The sequence below is a fragment of the Peromyscus leucopus genome, chromosome 18 (genome assembly GCF_004664715.2).
Source record: "Peromyscus leucopus breed LL Stock chromosome 18, UCI_PerLeu_2.1, whole genome shotgun sequence".
NCBI lineage: Eukaryota > Metazoa > Chordata > Mammalia > Rodentia > Cricetidae > Peromyscus > Peromyscus leucopus.
In genome coordinates, this window is record NC_051078.1 from 46,997,311 (window position 1) to 47,024,527 (window position 27,217).

Below are 27,217 nucleotides of genomic sequence, written 5' to 3' on the forward strand. Positions count from 1 at the left end.
ACTTCCATTCACTGGGACAACAAAACACGCCTTCCTCCTTCTGGGGCCGGGTGCACCTGTATGGAGCTAAAAAGAGGTGGTTTCCTGTAAGATTCCATGAGCTGTAAACAGGTTGTCCCAGGAGCCTATAAAGCAGTGGGCTTGCCTGTAATCCACGGACATGATAGATAGAGACTACATGCACAATGGCAGAGTATTATGATTCAGGTGATTCCCAACTGCTTGGCCTCTTGGAAACCACTGGACATCATAGCTCACCTTGGCCTTCCCAGGATCCCTGTAGGATTCTGGAGTATGTGCAAGCTCCAGCTCAGAGATGAGAAGATAAGGAAAGCCAGTGAAGTCATATGTCAGTGGTAGAACCAGATCTGGAAGCCTCTGCAATCTGACTTCAGACTCCTCCTAATCATTGGGTCATGCTACTCCGTGTATTGTACGATGAGCACTTGACCTGGAGTCAAGGTTGGTACTAGTTACAAAACCTTGATCAAGGTGATTCTCTTCTTTCAGTCAATGGTTTAAAAAGAAGTGCTACCCACAGGGAGGGTAGGAAGATGACGTGGAAATGAGGTCATCCTCAACTAATTGCTGCTTAGGAGAAAGTCTCTGAACTGAGACTGGGGAGTATAGAACATACATGTGCTAGCTGATGAACGAAGCTGCTGTTTCCCTTCCTGTTCACTGTCTCCTGCCTGTCTACCATAGTCCCACTATGAGAAGAGAACAGCAGAGATTCAGAACGGCAGTGCTTTAGAGATATGTTCATGTGACATCTATCGTTCTAACCCATTTCTTCCTCCACTCCCCAAGCCAGGGTCTCTCTATGTAGCCATGGCTGTCCTGGAACTCACTGTGTAGGCCTGCTTCAGCCTTCTGAGTGCTGAGGTTAAAGGTGTGCACCACCACGCCTTGCTAGTCTGTTCTTTATAGCTGCTACAGAATACACCAAAATCCTTCTCTAGGCTGTTTCCATTATATAAACAACGTCACACACGTTGTTTGTACACATTACTTGTGGACTATACTTTCACAGGGAGGATACTGAGAAGAGGAATTACTGGGTCAAAAACTATGTATACTGCGATGGTTAATGTTGATTTTCAATTTGATATGATCTAGTATCAGCTGGGACAAAAACCTCTGGGCATGTCTCTTAGAAAGTCTCTAGACTCGGCTAACTGAGGTGGGAAATTCCATCCTCAGTGTGTGCTGTGGATATTGCTCTATATAAATAAAACACTGATGGCCAGTGACCAGGCAGGAAGTAGGTTGCCAGGCAGGAAGTAGGTGGGACAAGGAGACAGGAGAATTCTGGGAAGCGGAAGGCTGAGGGGGGAGACACTGCAGCTACCACCAGGACAATCAGCATGTAAAGACTCTGGTAAGCCACCAGCCACCAGCCTAGTGGCAAGGTATAGATTAATAAAAATGGGTTAATTTAAGATAAAAGAACAGTTGGCAAGAAGCCTGCCATGGCCATACAGTTTATAAGTGATATAAGCGTCTGAGTGATTATTTTATACATGGATTGTGGGACTGCGGGGCTTGGTGGAAGCTGGAGAGAAGCCCTCCAGCAACAAGTGTGCACTGTTATGTGTTCTCCCAGACAATCAGCAAAGCTGAGCCTGTCTATACATTTATTTGTTGGTCTTTTGTGTATCAGTTTTGCCCTTGAATTTGACACCTGGCTACGGTGATCTTGAACTCCTGATCTTCCTGCCTCCACCTCCCAAGTGCTAGAAGTACAGGTGTGTGCCACCACACCTGGTTATATAGTCCTGGAATTATAAGCATGCACCACTGTGGTTGGCTAAGAGTCAGCTTTTTTATTTAAAGTAAAGTAAAACTAAGTAAATAAAAATGTAGTTTCTGTGGTACATAAGTCACATTTCAAGGGCTCAGTAGCCATGAATGATCATTGTTTACGGTTTGCACAGCATAGGATTAAAATTATATTGATCTAACTGCTTATGCCAGCAACACAAGAACGCCAGTCTCCCCTCCTTGTCACTAGCATTTGTTATTATATAGCTCTCCCTGTACTTCTCTGTTACGTCATTATCATCGTAGCTAGATGGTTGTCTTTGCAAATATGTATGTAATGCCAATCGCTCCCGCAGAAAGTCAAGGGCAACGGCTTACACCTATATTCACTGTAACGTTCCTGTGTTTAGAACAAAGTCCTGTGTGAGGTAGCTGCTCAATAAACAGATGTTGAACAGCTGGCTTTCTGCAGGTGAGGAGATTTGCAAGGGACTTTCTCTGTGCCATCTCCTTTGCAACAAAGATATCGGTTGATTTTATAGAAGGTTGTCATTAAGTCAGGGAGGTTATTACTGCAAAGGGCTAGAGCGATAGGCAACTGAAAAAGCATTGGGGCAAATGATGAATCACAATGACTCCTTAGGAAAGCGGGTTCGCCTCTGCCCTTTGAGATTGACCTCCAGTTTGGCACATACATCCTCGCCCTCCTTTGGGGATCTTCCTGGCTCCCAATGGCCATCTGAATCCCCATTCCCCCTTCCCTAAACACCCCTGACCTGTGCCCATTGTTGTGTAGATGGAATGTGGTGTGGTGAGAGCCTCAGACAAAGCCAAATGAGAAAATTCATCCAGTTTCTAAGAGGCTTTCCCAGTGTCTTTCCCCTTCCCAGCTACATGAAATGTCCACCAGATCCTTGGAACCAGAGTGGCTGTCATGAGGTGAACTTGGGACTAGAAGTCAGAACTTAGATCATAAGCAGGATCATAGATTTCTCCACTGGTTTTAAGTCCCTTGTGATGTGAGACAACACAGTCTCCTCTCTTACTTTGAAAAGTTGTACTTCACGTAGTCAATCTTCAGGAACTCGAGAGACTCAGAACCTTTCAGATCTGGGATGACAATTTCCTTTGCCATGTCCTCCATCACCTTCGTCCCAACTTGAACACCTGTGAGGGAAGCAGGAAGTGTCCGCTTACACAAGGAAGACGACAGTGACGTAATACGCCTAACCCTTCAGATGCAAGCACTGAGTAAGCCCTGATGCTAAGTAAGAAAACCGCACCCCTACAAAGGGGGTATTGTTGTCTCCGCTTCACATAAGGAAACTCTAGTCCTCGGAGAGGTGGAGGAACTTGCCTGAGAGCACAGGGCTAACACGAGGAGGGGTTTTCATTGTGTGGCCAGGGTTGTCATGGAAACAATGAAAGATATTCTTCAAAGGACGCTACAGTTGTCGCCAGGCACATGCTGCACATGTGAACAAGATTAATTCTCGCCCAGGAAAGTGTGGGTTCTGGCGATCTATGAGCTAAATCCTAAGCGGCTCGGCTCCAGCATCTAGCTTACGGCCAGTTTCACAAAATTGTTTTCATTCTTCTGTCTTTCCAGATTATTTGAACTCAGATGTTTTAGGGAAGGGTTCACAAGGCTGAGGGACCCACGGAACCACTGAAAGACAGTGAGTGGTTGTGTGCTTACTGCGTTTCATTTTTCAGTGGAAAGGAGTCACATCAGATTCTCCAAAGGATCACTAAACTTAGAAGAAGTGACTAATCACTGTTTCTGATTTGTTCAGGAATAGCCCACTAATTTCTTTGTATGGAAGCATCCCAGGACACATTTCTCTGAGCTTGTGGTGTGTGTGGGGAGATCTTGATAAAAGTAACTTCCAGGGCTGGCTAAATGGCTCAGCAGATAGAGAGGCTTGCTGCCAAGCTGTGGATATGAGTTTGATCCTCAGAATCCACACAGTAGAAGGAGTGAATAAATTGTCCTCTGGCCTTCTCATGTGTATTATGGCACATAGACCAACACACACACACACTAAATAATAAATGTAATAAAAACTTAAAGTAAATGAATGCAACTTTGCCTTTCTCCTTTACCTTGTGTTTATTCCAGTTGTCCTATCCTCACGGGAGAGGAGGAGCAGACCTCCTATAAAATGCTGTGGATACTGTTGTCATGGAGACGGAGTATGAAGGAAGTGAAGATAAAGGTAGCATTGAGCTTAGGCTTGAGCCCGGCACTGTCACTCACTAGCTTGTGTGACTCAGCCTCTGTGTCACTCACTCCCTTCCCTCATCTGTGACATGGGAATGATAGTGACCAAGAAGGGATCTGTTCACACATGTGAGAAGAACAGTCACTAATATTTGCTAGGCATTTCATTTCACCAGGTCCTGTTCCCAGTGCTTCATACACGTCAATTTGCTCATTTCCTGCCACGACCGAGAGGTGGGTACCACTACGGCTATCTCCTCTTGGACACACCCCACAGGTACTGGTGAATAATGAGCACAGCAAATCATATTCTATAAAGATATGGAGGTGTATAGTTGATGGGGTTAAACCAGTAATAGTTAGTTTGTATGGAGTGCCTGTATGTGTCCAGACTGTCCTCTCTACATAGGTTCTCTCCTTCAGGTCTCAAAACAATTCAATGATATTGGCCTTGCCCCCAATTTCACACACGAGGCAGCCTAGGCTCAGAGTGAGTCAGGGCCCCCACAGCCAGTGAATATCATCAGGCAGGGATTTGAGGCACAAGGAACAGAAATATGACAATACATTGCAGGGTGAGGCAGAACTTACCTGTTTGGAAATACTTCTCCATTTTTGGCCGGGGAGGTCCCCAAGTTTTCCAAAACCATACAGACTATTGTTACTGCTCTAAGTGCTTACAGAACTAGATAGTGAGACCCTGTTGCTGAAGACACTGCATGCCTTGGTCAGGACATAGAGAAACCAAGCTAAAACTTGGCGAGAAGCTTCCTCCCTGTTGGCTAGTGCCAGAAGGCGCTTCACAGGCTGCCAGGGTGAATTTCCACCAGTCTTACTTGAACGCTGTGTGAAACAATACCAACCGATCAGGTAAGATTAGCCTACTGGTGCAGTTGCAGCAACTCTGTTCTGGGGTGACCAACCCCTTTCTGACTGGATTTCCTACTCGGTTTACAAGGGGAAGTTCACATGTCATACTGTGAACCTGATCAAAACCCCATGGCTGCGACAGTTGTTTTGCTAAGTGGACATGGCATGCCCATCAAACGATCTTCTAAACAGCTATGTCTATTCACATAGATTAGTACTGCTGTCTAATTTTCAGCCTTGGTCAGAAAATCTTCTTTTTAAAATGGTAAGTGGTGATTTCAGACTCATAACTAGTCAAAGTACTGAGAATAAGAGACTGTTGAATGCCCAGCCATAAATGAGATATCTGTATCACCTCCCTCCAATGCTCAGGGAACATCACAAAAAAAGGGGAAGAATGGGAGAGGAGGGCCCCAGATGTGGTGTGGAGGGGAAGAATGGGAGAGGAGGGCCCCAGATGTGGTGTGGAGGGGAAGAATGGGAGAGGAGGGCCCCAGATGTGGTGTGGAGGGGAAGAATGGAAGAGGAGGACCCCAGATGTGGGGTGGAGGGGAAGAATGGAAGAGGAGGACCCCAGATGTGGGGTGGAGGGGAAGAATGGAAGAGGAATGCCCCAGATGTGGTGTGGAGGGGAAGAATGGAAGAGGAGGGCCCCAGATGTGGTGTGGAGGGGAAGAATGGACGAGGAGGGCCCCAGATGTGGTGTGGAGGGGAAGAATGGAAGAGGAATGCCCCAGATGTGGTGTGGAGGGGAAGAATGGAAGAGGAGGACCCCAGATGTGGTGTGGAGGGGAAGAATGGACGAGGAGGGCCCCAGATGTGGTGTGGAGGGGAAGAATGGGAGAGGAGGGCCCCAGATGTGGTGTGGAGGGGAAGAATGGACGAGGAGGGCCCCAGATGTGGTGTGGAGGGAAGAATGGGAGAGGAGGGCCCCAGATGTGGGGTGGAGGGGAAGAATGGAAGAGGAGGACCCCAGACGTGGTGTGGAGCTCTGACTTCCGGCCATGAAGTAACTCACAGCAGCTGTGATTGCCTACATTAGATATGCACCTGTTGACACCCTGTAATGGAAGTGGGAGGGCTCAGAGGGCACCATCCTTCCCTGAGGATTGATAGAGCTAATGACTGATGGGGGAGGGAGACACTTCCATCTGTGGTGTAGTCGCTGACAAGATGCCTATGCTTCTGTGACCAACCCTAATTGGTACACACACACACACACACACACACACACACACACACACACACACAAAAGGGGGCTAGGGAGCAAGAGGCAGGGGATTAGTGGTAGTAGGAGGGTAAGAAGGGAGGGTAACAAGGGGAATACAATCAAAATACATTGCATATGTATATGAAAATGTCACAATGAAACATGAGATTTCATATTAATTGCATATAGTTAGCATATGCTAATAAGACATTTTAAAAAAGTATATACCAGGGGCTAGAGATACAGATCAGTTGGTAGAATGCTTGTGTTGCACGTATGAGGCCCCAGATTCCAATTCCAGTACTAAAAAAAATAAAATACAAAAATGTACATTAAAAAAGAAAAAAGAGAAAAGTATTTCTTCAACGCTCCCATGGCGAAGGCGTGGCCCCAGTGCAGTAGTGTTTAGAGGGTGGGGCAATGAGATGATGAGGCCTCTAACTCCATCCAAGGGTTAATCCATTGATGAAGTCATAGCTTAATGTGTTATTGGGAAGTGGTGGGAATTTAAGGAGGCAGGGTCTAGGTGGAGGGAGTAAGTCATCAGGAAATGCCCTTGCAGGAAATGTGTTGTCTGTAGCCATGTGCTCTCTTTCTGCTCCTCAACAGCCGTGAGATGAGCAACTTTGCTTTACCCTGCACATCCCTGCATGATGCTCTGCCTCATCCGGGCCCAGAATTAACCATCAAGCAGCAGGACTAAGGGCTGTAGTTTACAGAGTTGTGGGCCAAACATACCTTTCTATTTCCTCAAGTTGTTTTATTCAGGTGTTTTGTTGTGGTGATGGGAAGCGAACTAAAACTAGAGCTGAATTTGTGCCTTGCCTTAGCCCTCTGCTGTCAGGAGACCCCTGACATGGCAGGGTCCCTTTCTGTGAAATGGCCCATATTGGAATACTTTCTACATACGGCCCGTGAAGCACATTCATAGCCTGGCATGGTAGATGCTGCAACGATTCTGACTCCAGTGCCTTCTTATATCCACAGCTCCTTCCTGCATTTTCACAGGTGAGCTCATTTGGTCCTCCTACCAGTTAAGATGTAGAGACCAACTACTCATCACTACTACTCCAGATGAGACAACCTTCCTGCCCAAGGCCATGCATTGAGCAAAAAGGGTAGAACTGATACCCACGCCATGCAGGTGACCTCAGATCTATTAAGTGCTATGACTTACAAGGTGGAAAAACCACTTTAATACTTTTACAAGATACCTATTTCTGACATACACTTTCCAAACACACAGACATATCAATATAGGAACTAGATATTTGCATGAATGTGCACCCATATCCCTAGTGCCTGTTTATATGTATATTATCCACATAGCAGTTCTACATAATGGGTTAATTTTAGACTCTTTGTGTCCCATGAGCTACAGGGGAAAAGAGAAGTTGCCCAAATCAGCTCGTCTCTCCCTTCCTTTCCTCCTCTCCCTTTATTTTATATATTTCTTTTCTGATATAACATGAGAGTCAATCTTGGTTAGATTTAGGGATTTCTTGGCTAGACTAATAGTGCTTGGATTGGCTGCCCTTGTTAACAAGAATTGGCAGAGATCTGGCGATCTATATTCAGCTAATCTGAGGCAAAAAATTACAGGAAAAAAATAGGCCCATATATTTTGATTTCTTTTTGTCTTGTTTTTCATGATAGGGTTTCACTGTGTAGCCCTGGCTGTCCCAGAACTCACTCTGTAGACCAGGCTGGCCTCGAACTCAAGAGATCCACCTGCCTCTGCCTCTTAGTGCTGGGATTAAAGGCGTGCGCCATCACAGCCCAGCATATATTTTGATTTTGCAGCCAAGATCCTCTGCACCTGACCTCAGGTGAGCGCGATAAAAATCATATTCTAACGTTTTTGTTTCTAGTCTTGCAAAAGTCCTCTAGAAGTAGTGAATACTGGTCTCTCAGTCTAAGATCCCTTTGAACATCTGATAAATGTGATGGAGCCTCTTAAGAATAAAGCGCACTGATCCACAATGAGTTTTGTATGATTTAGAGGATCCTAGGTTTCCTCCCTTTGAGACAGGGTCTCCCTATGTATCTGAGGTTGGCCTAGAAGGTGCTATGTGGACCAGGCTGTCCTCAAAGCCACAGAGATTCTCCTTCCTCTATGTCTGGAGTGCTGGGATTAAAGGCATAGGCCACTATACTCTTTCTAATGCATTTTAATTTAGAGCCCTGATATATGTGGTGGGGATGGGGGAGAAGAGAGAGAGAGAATATCTGTATGTTTAAATATGCCTTCCACCAGGATGTCTATTTTGTGGCTAATACTTTCTTCCCAGGTGTCGGGTACATCTTCACAAGGGGTTAGGTAATCCCACTGAGATTTTAGCTCAGACCCAGTTCACAAACTGCTGCTTTGGAACACAGGCCACATCTAGGGCATTTATAGCCTGACTTCTGAATGTATCCAACTCACCATAGTCTAGTGCACGCTGGGTGATCCTTGCCTTGATTCCAGGGTAAACGGTCTGGGAGGAGGAGATGTAGAGATTCCACAGGAGGACGAATGCCCACAGGACTGGGACCTGCTTTGTTTGCATCTGCAGTGAATCAACATTTAGAGTTCCTTTAATTCTTTTTACTTCCTCTTCCATCAGTTCCACCCAGTGTTTCCAGGCTTGCTTATTGTCATTGCTTAATTTCTCCAGTGTTACCATCCATCCATGCCTTTACCCACTCATTGACCAACCTATGTACCCATCAGGGATCCTGTATTGAATTTAGAAAAAATATGTTGTAGATATAGATATGACCTGCATATGACTTCTCATCTCTGGATGATGAGAACAGATTTTAGAACAGATAAGTCATGTAGCCTTATGGCCACGGAGGAATCTTTCATCTGCGTAAAGACCACTGGTAGCTCCCATTTATCTGCAGGACTGGATGTAGGCACTTAGCATGGCAGTCAAGATCTCATTTAAGCCAGGCATGGTGGTGCACACCTCTAACCCCAGCATTTAGGAGGTTGGAGCAGGAAGATCAGGAGTTTAAGGCTTGGCTCCTTACTGAGTCCTCGAGATTCTGTCTCAATACAAAACAAAAAAGATTTTCTTTCATTGTCTCTGTATTTCTTAGCTGCTATATCCCCTCTTCTAAGTGGTGGTTTTCCAAATGGGCCGGTTAGAACCAGCTGCTTTCTACTCATCGGTTTGTCAGTCTTTGCACACCTGTGGGCCTTTGCTCAATTGTGTGTGTGTGTGTGTGTGTCTGTCTGTCTGTCTTTGTCTCTCTCTCTGTCTGTCCCCATTCCTCTCTCCCTCCCTCTCGGTCTTTGTCTCTCTCTGTCTCTGTCTCTCTGTCTCTCTGTCTCTCTGTCTCTCTGTCTCTGTCTCTGTCTCTCTGTCTCTCTCTCTCTCTCTCTCTCTCTCTCTCTCTCTCTCTCTCTGTGTGTGTGTGTGTGTGTGTGTGTGTGTGTGTATGTGTATGTAACCCCCCATTCCCATTCCTTCACTCTGGGTGCATTCCATAGACTTTGAGTGAATTCATTCTCCTGGGTCAGCTCCACTTTCCTCTGTGACAATATCCTCTACTATGCTGTTTCATGCATGCATGGTTCATCACACTCTCCTGTTACACTTGCATAATGAATGTGTCTATTGTTGTGATAAAACACCATGACAAGCTCTGTTCCTCCAGACCCAATTCATAGGGTCATCCCTAGCACCACAACAGGACACTAGCTGCAGCCTCCCCTCCCCTGTGTCCACACCTCCTGTGGATCCTACAGACCCTCAATGTTGCTGTGTCTCAGCCCCCAACTTGGGTGGACACCCCTTTCTCAACCACAGGCCACTTGAGATCAAGGGGTTACAGTTGGAAAAGAAGAAGTCAAAGAATCTTTATTTGCAGGTGATATGATAATATACATAAGTGACTCCCAAAATTCCACCAAGGAATTCCCTCAGCTGATAAACACTTTCAGCAAAGGAGCTGGATACAAGATTAACTCACAAATGTCAGTAGCCTTCCTATATACAAATGACAAACAGACTGAGAAAGAAATCTTGGAAACAACATCCTTCACAATAGCCTCAAATATTATAAAATATCTCGGGGTAACTCTAACCAAACAAATGAAAGACCTGTATGACAAGAACTTCAAGTCTTTGAAGTAGGAAACTGAAGAAGATATCAGAAGATGGAAAGATCTCCCATGCTCATGGATCAGTAGGATTAACACTGTAAAAATGACCACCCTACCAAAAGCAACCTACAGATTCAATGCCCAACAATTCTTTACAGACCTTGAAAGGACAATTCTCACCTTCAAGAGGAAAAAAACCCAAAAAACCCAGGACAGCAAAAACAATCCTGAACAATAAAAGAAATGCTGGAGGTCTCACCATCCCTGATTTCAAGTTGTACTACAGAGCTATAGTAATAAAAACCTCATGGTGTTGGCATAAAAACAGAAACTTTGATCAATGGAATTCAATTGAAGATTCAGATATAAATTCACACACCTAAGGACACTAGTTGTTTTTTTTTTTTAAAGAAGCCATAATAAATAAACACTGGAAAAAAGACAGCATCTTCAACAAATGGTGCTGGACAAGCTGGATGTCTGCATGTAGAAGAATGCAAATAGATCCATATTTATCACCCCACACAAAACTTAAGTTCAAGTTGATCAAAGACCTCAACATAAAACTAGATACACTGAACCTGATAGAAGAGAAAGTAGGGGATAGCCTTGAATGCATTGGCACAGGAGACAACTTCCTGAATAGAACACCAGTAGTGCAGGCACTAAGATCAACAATTAATAAATGGGACCTCATGAAACTGAGAAGCTTCTGTAAGGCAAAAGAGACCATCAATAGGACAAAACAGCAGCCTACAGAATGGGAAAAGTTTTTTTTACCAACTCTACCTCTGATAGAGGGCTGATCTCCAAAATAAAGAACTCAAGAAACTAGACATCAAAACAAAAACAAAAACAAAAACAAATAATCCAATTAAAAGATGGGGTACAGAGCTAAAAAGAGAATTTTCAACAGAGGAATCTCAAATGGCAGATATAAACACGTAAAGAAATATTCAGCATCCTTAGCCACCAGAGAAATGCAAATCAAAACTGCTTTGAGATTCCATCTTACACCTGTCAGAACGGCTAAGGTCAAACATAAGTGACACTCATGCTGGTGAGAAGGTGGAGCAAGGGGAACACTCCTCCATTGTTGGTGGGAGTGCAAACTTGTACAGCCACTGTGGAAAGCAAATGGCAATTCTTCAGAAAATTAGGAATCAATCTACCTCAAGACCCACCTATATCACTCTTAGGCATATATCCAAAGGATGCGCCATCTTACCACAAGGACACTTGCTCAAAAATGTTCATTGCAGCTTTATTCATAATAGCCAGAAACTGGAAACACCTAGATGTCCCCCAACAGAAGAATGGATAAAGAAAATGTGGTACATTTACATGCCCAATGGAGTTATTTAAAAAAAAAAATTGACATCATGAAATTTTCAAGCAAATGGATGGAACTAGAAAAAAAAATCATCCTGAGTGATGTAACCTAAATCCAGAAGACCAATAAGGTACATACTAACTTATAAGTTGGTATTAGCCATTAGACAAATGATAATCAAGTTACAATCCATAGAACCAGAGAGGTTAGGTAAAAAGGATGGCTATAGGGGGAATGCATGGATCTCCCTGGGAAGGGGAAATAGAATAGATTTTATGGATGGACTGGGGGTGGGTGGGGACAGGAGTTGGGGGGAATCAGGTGAGGGGATGGGATGGTGAAAGAGAGTTCAGGGAGACAACAGGAATTGGGGGGCATCTTGAGAGTAGCGTGGGAACCTAGTGCAGTGGAAATTTCCTGGAATCTATGACGGTTACCCTAGTGAGAACTCTCAGTAATGGAGGATAAGGATTCTGAACTGGCCATCTTTTGTAGCCATGCAAGGCTTCCAGTGGTGTGACTGGGTTGTATTTGGTTGAGTTCTTGGCTGAGGGGATCCCATGGAGACCCCCAAACAACCCAGGCTGATGCTAGGACAGAAGATCTTCCTCTAAGCTGACAACAGGGCCCCAGTGCTGAGGACAACATCCACATAACTCACTGAATATAGAGAGGTGGAGCTGGTGCCTGCATGAAGCCTTTACCCCTACATTTAGTCTCTTTGGTGCAGGAAGGTACTCTGTAGGCTATCAAAAGAGAAACATAGACATCCACCCAACCACAAGACCTTTGACCTACAATCTGCCCTGGCTGCAAGATGTGTTGGGACAATGGTGGCTCAGAACTTGTGGGAGTGGCCAACCAATGTATGGTTTAACTTGAGGCCCATGCTAGGAAAGAGAACTCATGCCTCACAGTGCTTGAGTAACCAAGAACCAGAGACCGGATAGCCCAGAGACATAGGGTAGAACCAAACACAACTTGCCAAAACAAAACAAACAAATAAACAAACACCAATGAAATGATTCCTAATGATATTTTGCTGTACTCATCAATTAGTGCCTTGTCCAGACATCATCAGAGAGACTTCCTCTGGCAGCAGATTGGAGTGGGTACAAAGACCCACAGCTAGGCATTAGTAAGGAAAGAGCCTAAATTGGAGGTCTTCACTGGGTCCCTTCCCTCAGAGCTCAGGGAATCCCACAGAAGTAGTAGTGGAAAGATTGCAGGAGTCAAAAGAGATGGAGGACACCAGGAGAACATGGTCCACTGAATCAATTAAGCAGGGCTCACATGGGCTCACAAAGACTGAAGCAGCAAGCCGGGTCTGCACCAGGTCCTCTGCATGTATGTTATGACTGTAAGCTTGGTGTTTTTATTTATGTATTTACTTATTTATTTATTTATATTTATTAATTTTTTTCATTTTACATACCAACCACAGTTCTCCATCTTTCCCCTTCTCCCACTCCCCTCTTCCCTCTCCATCCATTCCTTGTAGAGGGTAAGGCCTCTCTTGAGAAGTCAACATAGGCTGACATAACCAAGTTTGGGCAGGACCAAGCCCCTCCCCCTGCATCAAGGCTGAGCAACGTATCCCACCATAGGGAATGGGCTCTAAGAAGCCAGTTCATGTACCTGGGACAAGTCCTGGTCCCAGTGCCAAGGGCCCCACAGACAGTTCGTAGCTCGGTGTTTTTGTGGCACTGCTAACAGTGGGAGCCGGTGTGTCTCTGACTCTTTTGCCTGCTCTTGGGATTCTTTTCTTCCTGTTGGGTCGCCTTGTCCAGCCTCTACATGAGGGCTTTTGCCTGTCTTATTGTATCTTGTTTTGTCATGTTTGGTTGCTGATTCTTGGAGGCCTGTTTTTTTCTGAAGAAAAAACAGGGAGAGTGGATCTGGGGGAGAAGGAAGGTATGGTAGGTGGGAGGAGTGGAGGGAGGGGAAACTGGTGGGGGATGTGTTGTATAAGAGAGGAATCTATTTTCAATAAAAGCAAACAGACAAATTTAAAAAGAACACTGGAATTTTCTCATAAAAATAATGTAATTCATAAGAAGTATGCAAATCTTTAAAATGTTTGTAAGGTGTAATTTTTTGTAAGGTGTATTTTGTAAGGTGTAATGTTTGTAAGGTGTATTTTTTTTATCTACATAATAAAATGTACACTGTTGTTACCTCATGAAAGATAAGATTTGGGAATAGAACACTATGATCTCCCTATCTTCTCCCTCTATTTCATATTGAATTAGAAATGTAAACTGATAGTAAAATAAATAAAAAAGTCTTACACCTTGCTTTTAAGAGACAGTTGTCTAGCTGAAAAACAGAACGGAACAAAACAAAACAAAACAATACCATGACCAAAAGCAGCTTGGGAAGGAAAGGGTTAATTTTAGTTTACAGTTCCACAGCACAGTTCATCATTGGGGGAAGTTAGGACAGGAACTCAAACAGGGAGGAACCTGGAGGCAGGAGCTGTGGCAGAGACCCTGGAAAAAACTACTTCCTGGCTTGCTCAGTTTGCTTTCCTAGACCACCTGCCCAGGAGTGACACCACCCACATCTGCTTGGGCTACATCAATTGTTAATCAAGAACTGCTTTACACAGAAATCCACAAAGATACCCCCACAATAGACTTCTGGCAATGGTCGAGAGACACCCCGAACTGACCTACTCTGGTGATGGGATGGCCAAACACCCTAATTGTCGTGCTAGAAACCCCATCCAATGACTGAGGGATCTGGATGCAGAGATCCACGGCTAGGCCCCGGGTGGAGCTCCAGGAGTCCAATTAGCGAGAAAGAGGAGGATTTATATGAGCGAGAATTGTTGAGACCAAGGTTGGATAAAGCACAGGGACAAATACCCAAACGAATGGAAACACATGAACTATGAACCAATGGCCCCCAACTGGATCAGGCCCTCTGGATAAGTGAGACAGTTGATTGGCTTGATCTGTTTGGGAGGCATCCAGGCAGTGGGACCGGGTCCTATGCTCAGGGCATGAGTTGGCTTTTTGAAACCTGGGGCTTATGCAGAGTCGTTTGGATCGGTCTGGGAGGAGGGGACTGTACCTGCCTGGACTGAGTCTACCAGGTTGATCTCAGTCCTCTGGGGAGGCTTTGCCCTGGAGGAGGTGTGAATATGGGGTGGCCTGGGGGGAAGGGGAGGGGGGAGAACAAGGGAATCCGTGGCTGATATGTAGAACTGAATTGTATTGTAAAATAAAATAAAGTAAAATAAAATAAAATAAAATAAAATAAAATAAAAAGAACTGCTTTACAGGTTTGCCTACAGGCAAATCTGTTGGGGACATTTTCTCAGTTGAGGTACCCTCTTTTCAGATGACTCCAGATTGTGTCAAGACAACAACAACACAACAACACAACACAACAACTCACCAGCATAGCATTATGCAGGTTGGAGCATTTGGCACATGCTGCTCTCTGCTAGTCTCTGGCTCAAGCCAATGTCACTTCTCATGGAAGTTTTTGATAACCTCATTTCTAGTTTCCCTGCTTCAGCATTTGTCTCTTTCTGGATAGTCAGTGGGACCCTTTGCAATGAAGGTCAGATCACAGCAGCTCTCTGGCTGGCTCTGCTGTAGCCCTCCAGCCCTTCCACATTTCACTCAGTGTAAAAGTCAACTAGCCTCGAGGTTTCCTCATTGACCTCTTCCCAGTTCACACGGGGAATACAGCCCATCCTCACTGACTTGGTGCTTCTTGAAGACCCTGAGCAGCCTGTCTGCCTCATACAGTCTTTCTTAGACAGCCCCATGACCAGGACTTTCTCTTTCTCTGGGAGTATCCAGTGTCACCTCAGCGAGCATTTCCTGTCTACACTGTCCAACCAAGAACCCCCCACCATGACTCTGAGTTCCGATGCTCTTTCCCAGAATTAATTTTCTCCAAAGCATGTATCATCTACACAGTTTCTGAAAAAACTTCTACCTGGAATCCCTCTTGCCCAAGAAATTTTTAGATAGCTCTGGCTATATAGGTTTATAAAATTCCTATACAAAGCCAATATTTACTGATAATAAGTCAAAAAAGAAATTTATTTTAAAATAATGGAGAGAGGTAAGGTTGTAGCTGAAAGGTTGTGTTTTTGCCTAACATATATAAGGCTTTGGTACTGATCTCTAGGAACACAAAAACAGCCTTTAATATGTATAATTTTACTATTTATTAAGGACAAAAGCAATGCATGCCAATGAGAGGGGTGTGTTTGTTCATTTTTACATAAAGAATTAAACTGTGGCATATTTGATATGTTGGACACAGAACATCGTCAGTATTTTTTTCAGAGTAGGTCAGTATGTTGATATTAAGACGGTCACTGCAGGGGATGCTACTTTGCATAAGCACAGTACAAAAAGGCAGAAGTAGGTTGAGGGTTATTTCAGAAATTGTTAGAAATCTATCTAATACAAAATTCATTTAATAATTTTTTATGAAACTCAAATCAGCACCATAAACAACGATTTTTAAAAACTAAACATTCTAGTGCAACCAAATCCAAAGATAGTATACTAACGTGGTACATACTGGGTGAAGATTCTAAGAAAAGAGTAAAAGTTGTTTTCTGGGGTTACGAGATGGCTCAGCAGGTCAAGGAGCCTGCTGCCAAATCCGATAGCCTGAGCTTGATCTCTGGGACTCACATGGCGGGAGGAGAGAACTAAACTCTACACGCTGTCTTCTGACTTCCACCCATGTGGTGTGGCATGCATGCACACAAAACAAGTATATCAATACAATAAAAAATGTGATTCTTGTTTTCCATAGACCATTGTGTTTCTATGGGGGATTGAAACGTTGTATGTCTAGTAAAAACTGTGGTTCATGATGCTAAATAGTCTTTAGTCTAAGCTGAGGTACTTCAGCAGCTGGTGCTGTGTGGTGTGGCAGCTTGTGCAGTGACCATGTCATCTGGTCAGATGGCTGTAGTGACATCACATAGTGAACTGGTGACCATTCCCAGGAACAACTTAGATTCATTGTGTGTTTGATTTCTGGATTAATTTTTAGTCATTGTGTATTTAGATAACTTTCCTGTTGTAAATTTTTCTTAACTTCTACATCAGTTATGAGACCTCATATGGAGTTGTGACCCTTAGCTTAAGAAGCTATAACCTAAAGAGTAGTTAATTACGATTTTCTGGTTTTTGGTTTTTGGTTTTTTTCCTGACTGAACATTTCCAGCTTCACAAAAAGATGACTTCATCACGTCAGCACTTTTGATAGCAACTGACACCCAGTAGGCAGCAGGTGAATACTGAATGACTGATTGGATGAACGAATCACTGTCTCCTTCTGAGGCTCTGAATTGGGTCACATATTCCTTACGGATTCCTACTTAACTCAGGGCAGTCCTGAGACCTTAGTATGAGGTACGCATGGCCCTACATTGTGATCGCCTCCTTACTTCTCTGTCTCTTCGTCAAGGGAGTGTTTTTCTTCTGTGACTAGTACAAGGCCTGGCTCCAAGCAGACACACAGAAGCATCCTGTTGAGACACACACGCACTCTGAGGAAAGGGAACACATTGCATTCAGTGTTATGTCGCCCATGTTTGGGATGTATAAGTGACCAATTGTTTGCTTGTTGAATTAATGCCACCCCATTTTCTTGTTGGCTGAATCACAGATGCCAGTAGCAACAGTGGTGTAGACTTATTTGGATAACAACCAAATGATTAACACACACACACACACTTTGGTTCTTGTTTGGGGTATACAGCCTAGATGGGCTGACACTGCTGAATTCACAAAGCAAAACCATGTGAATTTAAAAGAAATCAAGGAAGGTGACCTTATGGAGGTGGTCAAGATGATTAGCATGGTCTCACTTGTGAGAGCCCTCTGCTCAGACAGAAGAAAGGGTGTGGCTAGATAAGGATTAGAAGAGGGTTAGACCTTGGGAGCAGCCTGAGTGGAGAGAAAGAGGTGGGGGCACTTGATTAACATAGCTTGAAGTCTGATAGATGGTTTGTAGATTTAGAGGCGAGATGGAGGAGATGGGGTGATGCACATAAGCAGATCCTCCAGGGAATTGCTTGTAAAGGACAGCACAGTGTGATTAGGGACTGTGGACCCCCAAGGACAGTGTGACTAGGGAAGGAGGGGCCCCCAAGGCTGTTGCTGCTTTTCTTGGGCCTTTGGGTGAAATGGGAAAAGATGCCCTGGCTGGAACAAAGTGGTGCCAGTGGAGAGCATGTGAGGAAGACAGCGCACCAGCGTGTGGTTTGGGCAGTGAGGGCTACCTCACCTATCCTTTGAGCTAGTGGTTTTCTCTAGTGCATAAACCACCAAACTCACATAGCGGGTCTGTGCTCAGATTAGCAGTTTACTGGAGGGCCATGAGGGTTAGAACATGACTCTTGTCTTGTCTGTAAATAGGTCCATCTCTAGGTGTAAGCCTACCCAGTTTGGTCAACTGGCTTGCCTCTCTCACCCGTCTACCGGTAGCCTCCTCTGTGCATCTAATACCCAACCAAAGTGGACCCCTTAGTCCCTAAACATGTGAATAATGTCCAATGAATACCGCTGCTCATGCTGTTCTTATGTAGGCTGCAGAAACCTTATCTCCCCACCTCCCCCAGGTCCACTTTATTATTTTTATTTGTTTGGATAGGTATATGTGGTATGTATGAAGGTGAGTATGCACTGTCACATGTGTGGGTGCATGTGTGGGTGTGTATATGTATACACTTATATGTGTAGGGCTGAAGTTGATATCAAGTGTATTCCTCAATTGCTCTTCACTTTTTTTTTTTTTTTTTACTTATGTCCAGCTTGCCCAGACAGAGAATCCTGTCTCTCAAGTGTTGGGAGATACTGTAACTGCCCAGTTTTCTTTCTTTATTTTTTTATAATATTATTTTCTATATGTATGTGGAAGAGAGAGAGAGAGAGAGAGAAAGAGAGAGAGAGAGAGAGAGAGAGAGAGAGAGAGAGAGAGAGAGAGAGAGAGAGAACAACTTACTGGAGTTGATTCTCCTTCCATCCTGTGCATTGTGGGGGATTGAACCCAGGTCCTTAGGTTTGGCAGCAAGTGCCTTTATCCACTGAGCCCTCTCCCTAGCCCCTACCCAGTCTTTCCATAGACTCTAGGATCTGAACTCTGGCTCTCACACTTGTAGGGCTTTATTTACTGAGCCATCGTCACAACCCCCTGAAGGTCCATGTTAAACATATTCTTTCTGAAGCCATTTCTGACTTCCTTGAGTGAATCTCATTTCTTGCTGAACTATAGACAGAAAAGTATATTTATACGCATATGTTTATTTTCTTGAAAATTGTCTGCCTCTCTTACCAGAATACAAACACATTATCAGATGCTCCAGGTCTGGGACACAGTGGGTGACTGATAAGTGTGGTAGATGAATCAATGGGTGAATCAAGGAAGAGAGAGCCCTTATCTTGCTCTGGATTGTAACAGTCCATTGCAGAGATGATTAGCACAGCATTAGAAACCAGTAGAGTACAGACACCCATCAGATGTCGGGTGCAGTCTTGCAGCAGGGGCCAGGAGGTCAGGTCTGGGTCACAGGGAGGATGGGACAATTTGGAGTAGTGGCCAGGGTAGTTGAGGACACTGTCAGAGTGGTGGTTCTTTACTATTAGACTGAGGCGTTTGGTATTTTACACTGGTATGGCCTTGTGAAGCTAGTGTGATGTTTCAGGCCAGCATAACTGGCTTTGATTATACAGAGCAATCCTCAGGAAGAGCAGGGCTGAGACTGGGAGGAGATGGTCATGAGGATGAAAGGGAGAGCCACAGGACTGGGAGGGGCTAGCGGGAGAGGAAGGCCTCTGGCCAAGCAAGGAGTTATCTGATGGTCAGATGTGAGGAAGGATAAACAGGTGTGAAGCTTTCATATCGTGGGAAGCAGGGGCGTATTAACAGCATCCTGTGCTCAGGATGGAGGCAGGTCCAGTGGCTTCCTGATGTTTCAGGCCTTTCTGATCCTGTGATTGTCCTGGGGGTAGGGTGGCCAAGGGATCCTGGAGAGCTGGAAACTTGGAATATTGGGTAAAGTGTTTACTATGCAAACACAAGGACCTGAGCTTGGATCCTCAGCTCCCACACAAGAGCCAAGTGTGGTGGAGTCCATCTGTAATCCCAGGGTTTAGGGGGAGATTTTGGGTGTGTAGAAGAAACAGGAGGATCCAAGTCTAGGTGAAATGTGAGCTCCAGATCAGTGAGAGACTACACAAAAAAATAAGTGGAGAGAGATAGGAAATACCCAACCTGTTGCCTCCACAAGATATAAGGGTGAGAGAGCACATCCACATATAACACATTATAACACACACACACACACACACACACACACACACACACACACACACACAGAGAGAGAGAGAGAGAGAGAGAGAGAGAGAGAGAGAGAGAGAGAGAGAGATTCTGGAGTGGAGATTAGACTCAGAGGGATGGACAATGAGAAGAACATCCCAGGGCCTCACATTAGTAGCTATTTACCAGTTGGTACAGAATATTTCCACATAGAGGCCATACTGATGGTGACCACATTAGTATCACTGGAGGCGAAGACTAGAAGTGGAAATATCACTCTGAAATGGGTACCAGAGGGATTTTTGTCAAAGAGCAAACAATTTTTCATAGCAGTGAGAAGCAATGGCAAGAGCCTGAACCAACTTGACTGTATGAAAATGAGGGAACAGACCTCAGTAAGATTCTAATTAGATAAGAGAAGTTCTAAAAATGTCATGTTAAAAGAATAATTTAACTATGCATACACACACAAACACACGTATGTGCACTTATATAGATATTTCCATGTCTGCAGTGGAAAAGCACAGGGCTACACCAGTGTAAAGCACTTAATGTCCCAGTGTCTAACAGTGACAAAAATAGTGACAAATTAGACTCTATTTAGCATTTTAAAAAAACCAATCACAGAACTCACAAGGCAGATACTGTTTTCATCTCCAATTTAGACACATGTGTGGTGGTATTGTGTTCCCCAAAATATTGTGTACCCTGATAAACTTATCTGGGGTCAGAGAACAGAAAAGCCACTAGATACTTAGGATAGGCAGTGGTAGCACACGCCTTTAATCCTAGCATTCCAGAGGCAGAAATCCATCTGTTCAAGGAAACAGCCAAGCATGGTGACTCACGCCTTTAATCCCAGAAAGCGAGCCTTTAATCCCAGGGAGTGATGGTAGAAAGCAGAAAGGTATATAAGGCGTGAGGATCAGAAACTAGAAGCATTTGGCTGGTGAAGCTTTCAGGCTTCTAGCAGCAGTTCAGCTGAGATTCATTTGGATATGAGGACACAGAGACTTCCAGTCTGAGGAAACAGGATCAGCTGAGAAGTTGGCCAGGGGAGGTTAGCTGTGGCTTGTTCTGTCTCTCTGATCTTCCAGTGTTCACCCCAATAACTGGCCTCAGGTTTGATTTTATTAATAAAAACTTTTAAGATTCCTGCTACACACATGGAAATGGAGATTTAAAAAGTTTGAATGACTAATTCAGTCCCATATGCACCCGAGAATCAAGTCTTGTTCTTCTGGTTCCTAATTCCAGTGTTATTGGTTTTTTTCATCAAGTGAGTTCATAAATGCTAGATTTTCATTTTCATACAAAGATTTTTAGGTGAGAATTCCTGGGTGACATCTTCAATGTGGAGAAGTCCAGCCAGTACCAGGAGATTTTCAAGCATTTGAAAATCAAACATTTCTGTGTAACTCTCTTTTATATTTTCTTGGGCACAAATGGAGTTTTTAGGCACAAATGGAGTTTTTAGTTCCCCTCCAGAGGTAAAAGCTGTCCCCCCGCCTCCCTCCCCCCCCCCCGCCCCCCGCTAAAGGAAGTGTCTGAATCGGTGTACTTTGATGGTGATTCAGGAACTCAAATTGTGTGTAGAAAAACATATTTTTCCTCCAGACATCTTCTGAGAGTATTAAATTACTGAAGTCGAAAGGGCTGGCTTGCCCATACCTTTCGGTGGAATTGTTTGCCTGGGATGATGATTTATGGGCACAGGAGGACAGCAGCTCTGACAGGCAGACGATGACTGGAGAGGTTAAGTAATCTGTCTGACAAGTAGGGGCAGGGTGAGCTGCCCGCTCAGGGAAGGGATCCAAGAGGACTCCCAAGCCCTCCTGTTACCTATTTTGTTGCTTCTCAGGAACTGTTTCTTTCTAAGACTCAGAACCTCCGTAGCAATATTTCCTTTCCAACACAAAAGAGAAAACCACCCCTAGATTAAATGGTCTGGCTGTCCCAAGCACCAGGAATAATAAAACACCAGTGCAGTTTAAAGAAATTCTGGAGACTCACAGCTCAGCTTCCCACTGCTCTTCCTGGCAAAACCTTCGATGGATGTGGAAACCCTGACTAGGGCAATGAGAAGCGAGCCAAGCACAGCATTCTAAACAGAGGCACACGTTGAAAACTTGAGTTCAATGGGTTTGAAGATGTCTCCACTAGGATATTCCAACATATTGGTTAAGAGGGAGAGAAAAAAAATGTAAAAGTGTAAAGGAAATACAGGCAGAATTGGAAAATCTTTCAAGGGATTCTATCCTTACATCATAGTATAGCAAGATTTCCAGGAACGAGGGGCCCCGAATCTCCTGCCAAGTTGTTCCTCTCCAAACGTGGAGTTTAGTACTGAGAAGCTCAACTGTTCAGACGAGTGGGAGAGCAGGTTTGTGGTGACAGGATCTAGGTCACCAGTGTGGTTTGAAATGGCTCCTTAGTCCTAACACAATGACTGAGGGACAAGAGAATTTTCTGCCACTTGCTAGCTTTCTCCCTGAAATAAAACAAACAACCAAAGACCCAAATTCCATGCCACTCTGAACCAACTCAAGTCAGATGTGTAATTCATATTGATACTTCCCTCTTTTTAGGGCCCCTCAGCCTTCCCTAGGAGGGCTCCGGGTGAACAGGTATGACAAACACACACAGCATGAGAAACCCTAGACAGACATCAGTAAGAATTCAGAATGCACGGCAGCTGACTACTAGGTGTCATGCCTGCCTGTAAGGTCCCCATCCTGAGATCCTGGGCTAGCCGAGACCTGAAGTTTGTTTGAGATTCTTACCTCAAGATCCAGAAGTGTCCAAAGTTGGGGCGTACCTCCGATTCCCTTTGCCTTTGAAGCAGGAGTGTTCTCTACCTTGCGCCTTGAACGAAGCTGCTGAAATGTCATGATAATTAAGTCTGAGTCATCTCAGCCATGAACTTTTTTTCAGATGACTCTTTCAAAATGTGATACATAATTGCTTCACTACAATTACCCAATGGCATGAATGAATACTAGTCTCTATCTAGATGAACAGACAAGGCCACCCATGCAATCATTACCTTCCTATAACACATGTGTGTTCTTATGAAAGTGGGGCTATTTAACCAAAATGATTTAAAAAGGGCTTCTGACCTATTTTTAAAAGGTGTTAATTCTTATTGAACTGACTCAGGATGTAGCTCAGAAATAGAGTGCTTACCCAGCATGTCCAAAGCCCTGGGTTCCACCCCCAGCATCATGGAGGAAAATGGAAATACTGAGTTGGAAAAGGAGGAAGAATCTCCTTTTCTGGGACAATAAGCCAGGTTGGGTGTCTGCTCTACTACTGCATAGGATACTTTTTGGACTTTAGGTGGATCAAGAGACTCAGTCTGAAAGCATGTGGCTTGATAACCAGCCTGGCCTAGTTAGCATCTTTATCATTCAAGGCAGGACCACAGATGGCATCTCTGAGCATTTGCTCTTTTTCAGAATGCTATAATGACTTCCTGTCCCAGGATTTCTTTGACACAAGTTGTATGTGTTTATTAGCTGCTCTATCTCTCTGGTTTATATGATTTAGCTAATGTATTTGTTTTCTTCTTTCTTGCAACAGATTTCTCTGTGTAGCTCATGCTGGCCTCAAATTTACAATACTTTCCCAAGTGTGAAGACTCCAGGCATGCACCATCACATTTAGCTAGTTAGTGAATTTTGAATGACTAGGGATTGGATTGCATGATATGTCATAATTTACCTACATTAAAAATGTTTAGGGTAAGATAGGATTACTATCTCAGTTTTTCTAGGATGTGTATTTTCAGTACTAAAGTAAGGACAGCTTGGGCCAAATCAGGATGTCTAGTTTCTCCAGTGAGAACAGCAGGCACGTTCATTTAGCAATATCCCTGCTACTGATGAGGTTGTGAGTTTATCATAAAAATACCCTGGGTTCTAGGTACTTCCTTAACTTTATTTTTTATCCCTGGTAAAATGGGGTTCTGCCTGAATCGGCTCTGTGCATCAATAGGAAACACTGATAACAAGGGAATATGCTGTTAAAGCTGTAAAATTTGAGTGGCCTTGTCAATGGCAAAATGAGCCTGGAGACAAGTCATCATAGACAAATTCACTTATTCAATCAACAAGCATTTATCAAGGGCTTACTGTAGGCAAAGGTCTCCTTAGGAGAAAAGACAAGGGGAACACTGGCTAAGACGGAGAAACTTCTAGCAGACAGAAACAAAACCACACAAACTATAGCATGCATTATTCTGTGGTCTGGATGCCAAATGTCCCCTTGAAGGCCTGTGTATTAAAAGCTGTGTTGTCAGCATGGCATCATGGGGAAATGGTGCCATTTCTGAGTGGTGAGATCTCACGGGAAGTTCTTAGGTTATTGGAGATACACTGCTGGAGGGAACTGGGGACCTGGAATTCTCCGCTTTATGCTCTTGTTTTCTTGACACCAGGTGAGCAATTTTCCTCCACCACAAACTCCTGCCATGTCACAGGTCCAAATCAATGGTGCCAAACTGTCACAGAGTGGCACCTTTAAAACTACGAGTCAAATAAACCTGTATTTTTATGACTTAATTGTCTCAGGTAATTTTTTACAGTGATGGAAAGCTGACTAATGACACTACAAAGGAAATAAGGGAATGTAGCGGTGCGGTAACCTTATAATTGGTAGAGTGATGTAGCTGCAGGAGGCCAGCTTGTCAGGATGATCCAGGCTGGCTTCTATGAGAGGTGACATGTGACTTGAACTCTGACTATTAGAAACCACTGAAGGGAAATAGTGAGGAGGGACCAAGAAAAGTGAGTCAGTGGAACGGTGTGAGGATGGACACAGTGGTAGGCAGAGTGATGCTGATGAGAGCCATGCATGAGGATGGACACAGTGGTAGGCAGAGTGATGCTGATGAGAGCCATGCATGAGGATGGACACAGTGGTAGGCAGAGTGATGCTGATGAGAGCTATGCATGTAGCTTGAATTCAGGGGAGAGGTCTCTGGAAGCAGAAATTTTGTGTCATCACCTAGAAATGAAAGACACCCATTGGCATGGGGTCCTAGGATGCTTGATGGGAGACAATGCCAGGCGTCACACAGATAAGTGCATGAAATTGTACTGTGGTCCTTCTTACTGCATTAGAAAAAAAATGCAGAGCAGACATGGAGGATGAATGATGCCACCTATCATATGGAAAAATTTATAAAATAATTCTAAACATTTATGTTCTCTCTTCAGCATCTTCCTAGGGTGGCACCAATAGTTTCTTGGTCTACCTCTCCCTCTTGAAGAGGAATGCAAAATTAGTTTCCATGGTTACAGTCATCCCTTAGTGTCTACAGGGTATTGGCTCTAAATGCCCCACAGGTCCTCAGATCTTCAGAGAGAAGTACCTTCTATCCAGCAAGATAGCATTTCATATAATCCAACCACATCCTCCAGTATTTTTGTTGTTGTTGTTGTTTGAGACAGGGTTTCTCAGTGTAGCTTTGGAGCCTTGCCTGGAAATCACTCTGTACTCAGGCTGGCCTCAAACTCACAGAGATCTGCCTGCCTCTGCCTCCCGAACGCCTGGCCCTCCAGTATTCTTTAATTCACCCCTGGATTATGTGGACTGCAGAAGAACATGTAAATAGTTGCTCTACTGCGTCATTGTGGGGACAGCAGCAGTAAAGGTCAGGACAGAGGCAGTTTTTCCAAATTCCTTTGAACTAAGCTGTTGCCTGAACTGATAGGTATGGAAACACAGATAAGCGGGTCACATGCAGTTTTTATAGCTATCCTTTATTTGAAAATTCACAGATGCTTTCTTTCTACGTGACATTTCCCTTTTAAGGAAATTTGGAAACATCTTAAATGAATAATATATGGCTGATAAAGACCTAACACTCTACAGCTCCCATGAAAGGTAGAATAATTTTTTAAGTGGCTCAAACAATTGGAGTTTATTTATTTATTATTTATTTATTTATTTGGTTTTTTGAGACAGGGTTTCTCTGTGTAGCTTTGCACCTTTCCTGGAACTTGCTTTGGAGACCAGGCTGGCCCCGAACTCACAGAGATCTGCCTGGTTCTGCCTCTTGAGTGCTGGGATTAAAGGCGTGCGCCACCACCGCCCGGCTGCCATCAGTTGGAGTTTAAAAAATAAAAGTCAGGAGGGAAGATGCGCAGTAGGTAGAGGTTCAAGTCTGGTGGCCTAAATTCAGTCCCTGGAACCTACGCAAAGATAGGAGAGGACTGACTCCTCCAGGTGGCCCTTGATCAGACACACATCCTGTGGCATGCCCTCCCACCCTCGAGAGGGTTTCACTGGGTAACAGTCCTGGCTGTCCTTGAACTCACTCTGTAGACCAGGCTGGCCTTGAATTCACAGAGATCCTCCTGCCTCTGCTTCTCCAGTGCTGGGATTAAAGGCATGCACCACTATCACCTGGCTATAAATAACAAGTTTTAAAAGGTCTAAGAAAGGGAGAAATTTGTTTCACTGCTTTTAGAAAGGATGTTTAAATGGGCTCAACTAATTTTCTACTCTGTTCAAGGAATCATTTTAAGGCAAAGCTTCCAAGTTCGTCAAGAAAACAACAAAAGCCAACAGTACTCTATCCAATTCCATGGTCTTTTGGTTTCCACATTTAAGTGAAAAAAAGTTGCTGGTAATTCCTGTTTATTCTAATTACTCATGATTGTAATCTAAAACACAAGATTACTTATCTCATTTACTAATGGCTGACAGGGCTTTGGTCTTTTCAGATCAAGGGATACTTTGAATTAATGCTCCAGAAGGAAGATAATAATTAACTATGTAGAAATAATTATTTGTTAAAGAAAGATGCCAAGATCCAATTCGAAGGAATTAACCATTCTCTGTCCTTGGTTTCTAGAATATGTAGCATGTAGAACTTTGTGCTCTGAGCAAATCAGCCAGTATCATTATCAGATCAGCTGTGCATGCTTGAAAGAGTGAATCTGTTGACTGTTCCCTCAGAGGAGGGAGTTGGGGAGGATCACTGGATCTTCAGTTGAGGTTCCAGCTGTCCATCAGTGCTGGAGGCCTTGGGAGTATACAGCGGGTGACAACTAGTATTCAACAGGTCGACCCACCAAATGAATAACTCTCTGATGGGGAGCCCCACTTGGCAAGGACCATGGGGTCACTGATTGTAAATGACTGGTTGTTTCTGGCTGTAGTTTTTCTCATGAGCCACTACATTTCTTCCCTAAAAACAGCTATGGGTGTTTCCCCACTGCTTGTGTGTTTATCTTGTGAAAATATTCCATCTTTGGGCACACATATACTTATGGATGGTCAGGAAGATGATTTCTGCTTAAACTGTACAATTTTGATGAATAGAAATAACACTGGGATGTTTCTTATGGCTCAGACTGACATAGGAATATAGCAGTGTTCTCAGCTACAAGGGCAGCCTTT

At 44.1% G+C, this 27,217-nt stretch overlaps 1 protein-coding gene across 1 annotated transcript in view; it reads right to left on the reverse strand.

The window, feature by feature from the left end:
* Positions 1 to 22,708, reverse strand: part of Bpifc (BPI fold containing family C) — a 57,483-nt gene extending 34,775 nt beyond the window's left edge. The window contains exons 1-3 of the mRNA XM_028883605.2: positions 22,591 to 22,708; positions 8,497 to 8,620; positions 2,811 to 2,931 (exon numbers count right to left, since the gene is read on the reverse strand). Of these exons, the coding sequence (XP_028739438.2) occupies positions 2,811 to 2,931; positions 8,497 to 8,620; positions 22,591 to 22,698 (353 nt within the window). The 5' untranslated portion in view covers positions 22,699 to 22,708. The remainder of the gene's footprint in view (positions 1 to 2,810; positions 2,932 to 8,496; positions 8,621 to 22,590) is intronic.
* Between the last annotated feature and the right edge of the window lie 4,509 nt (positions 22,709 to 27,217).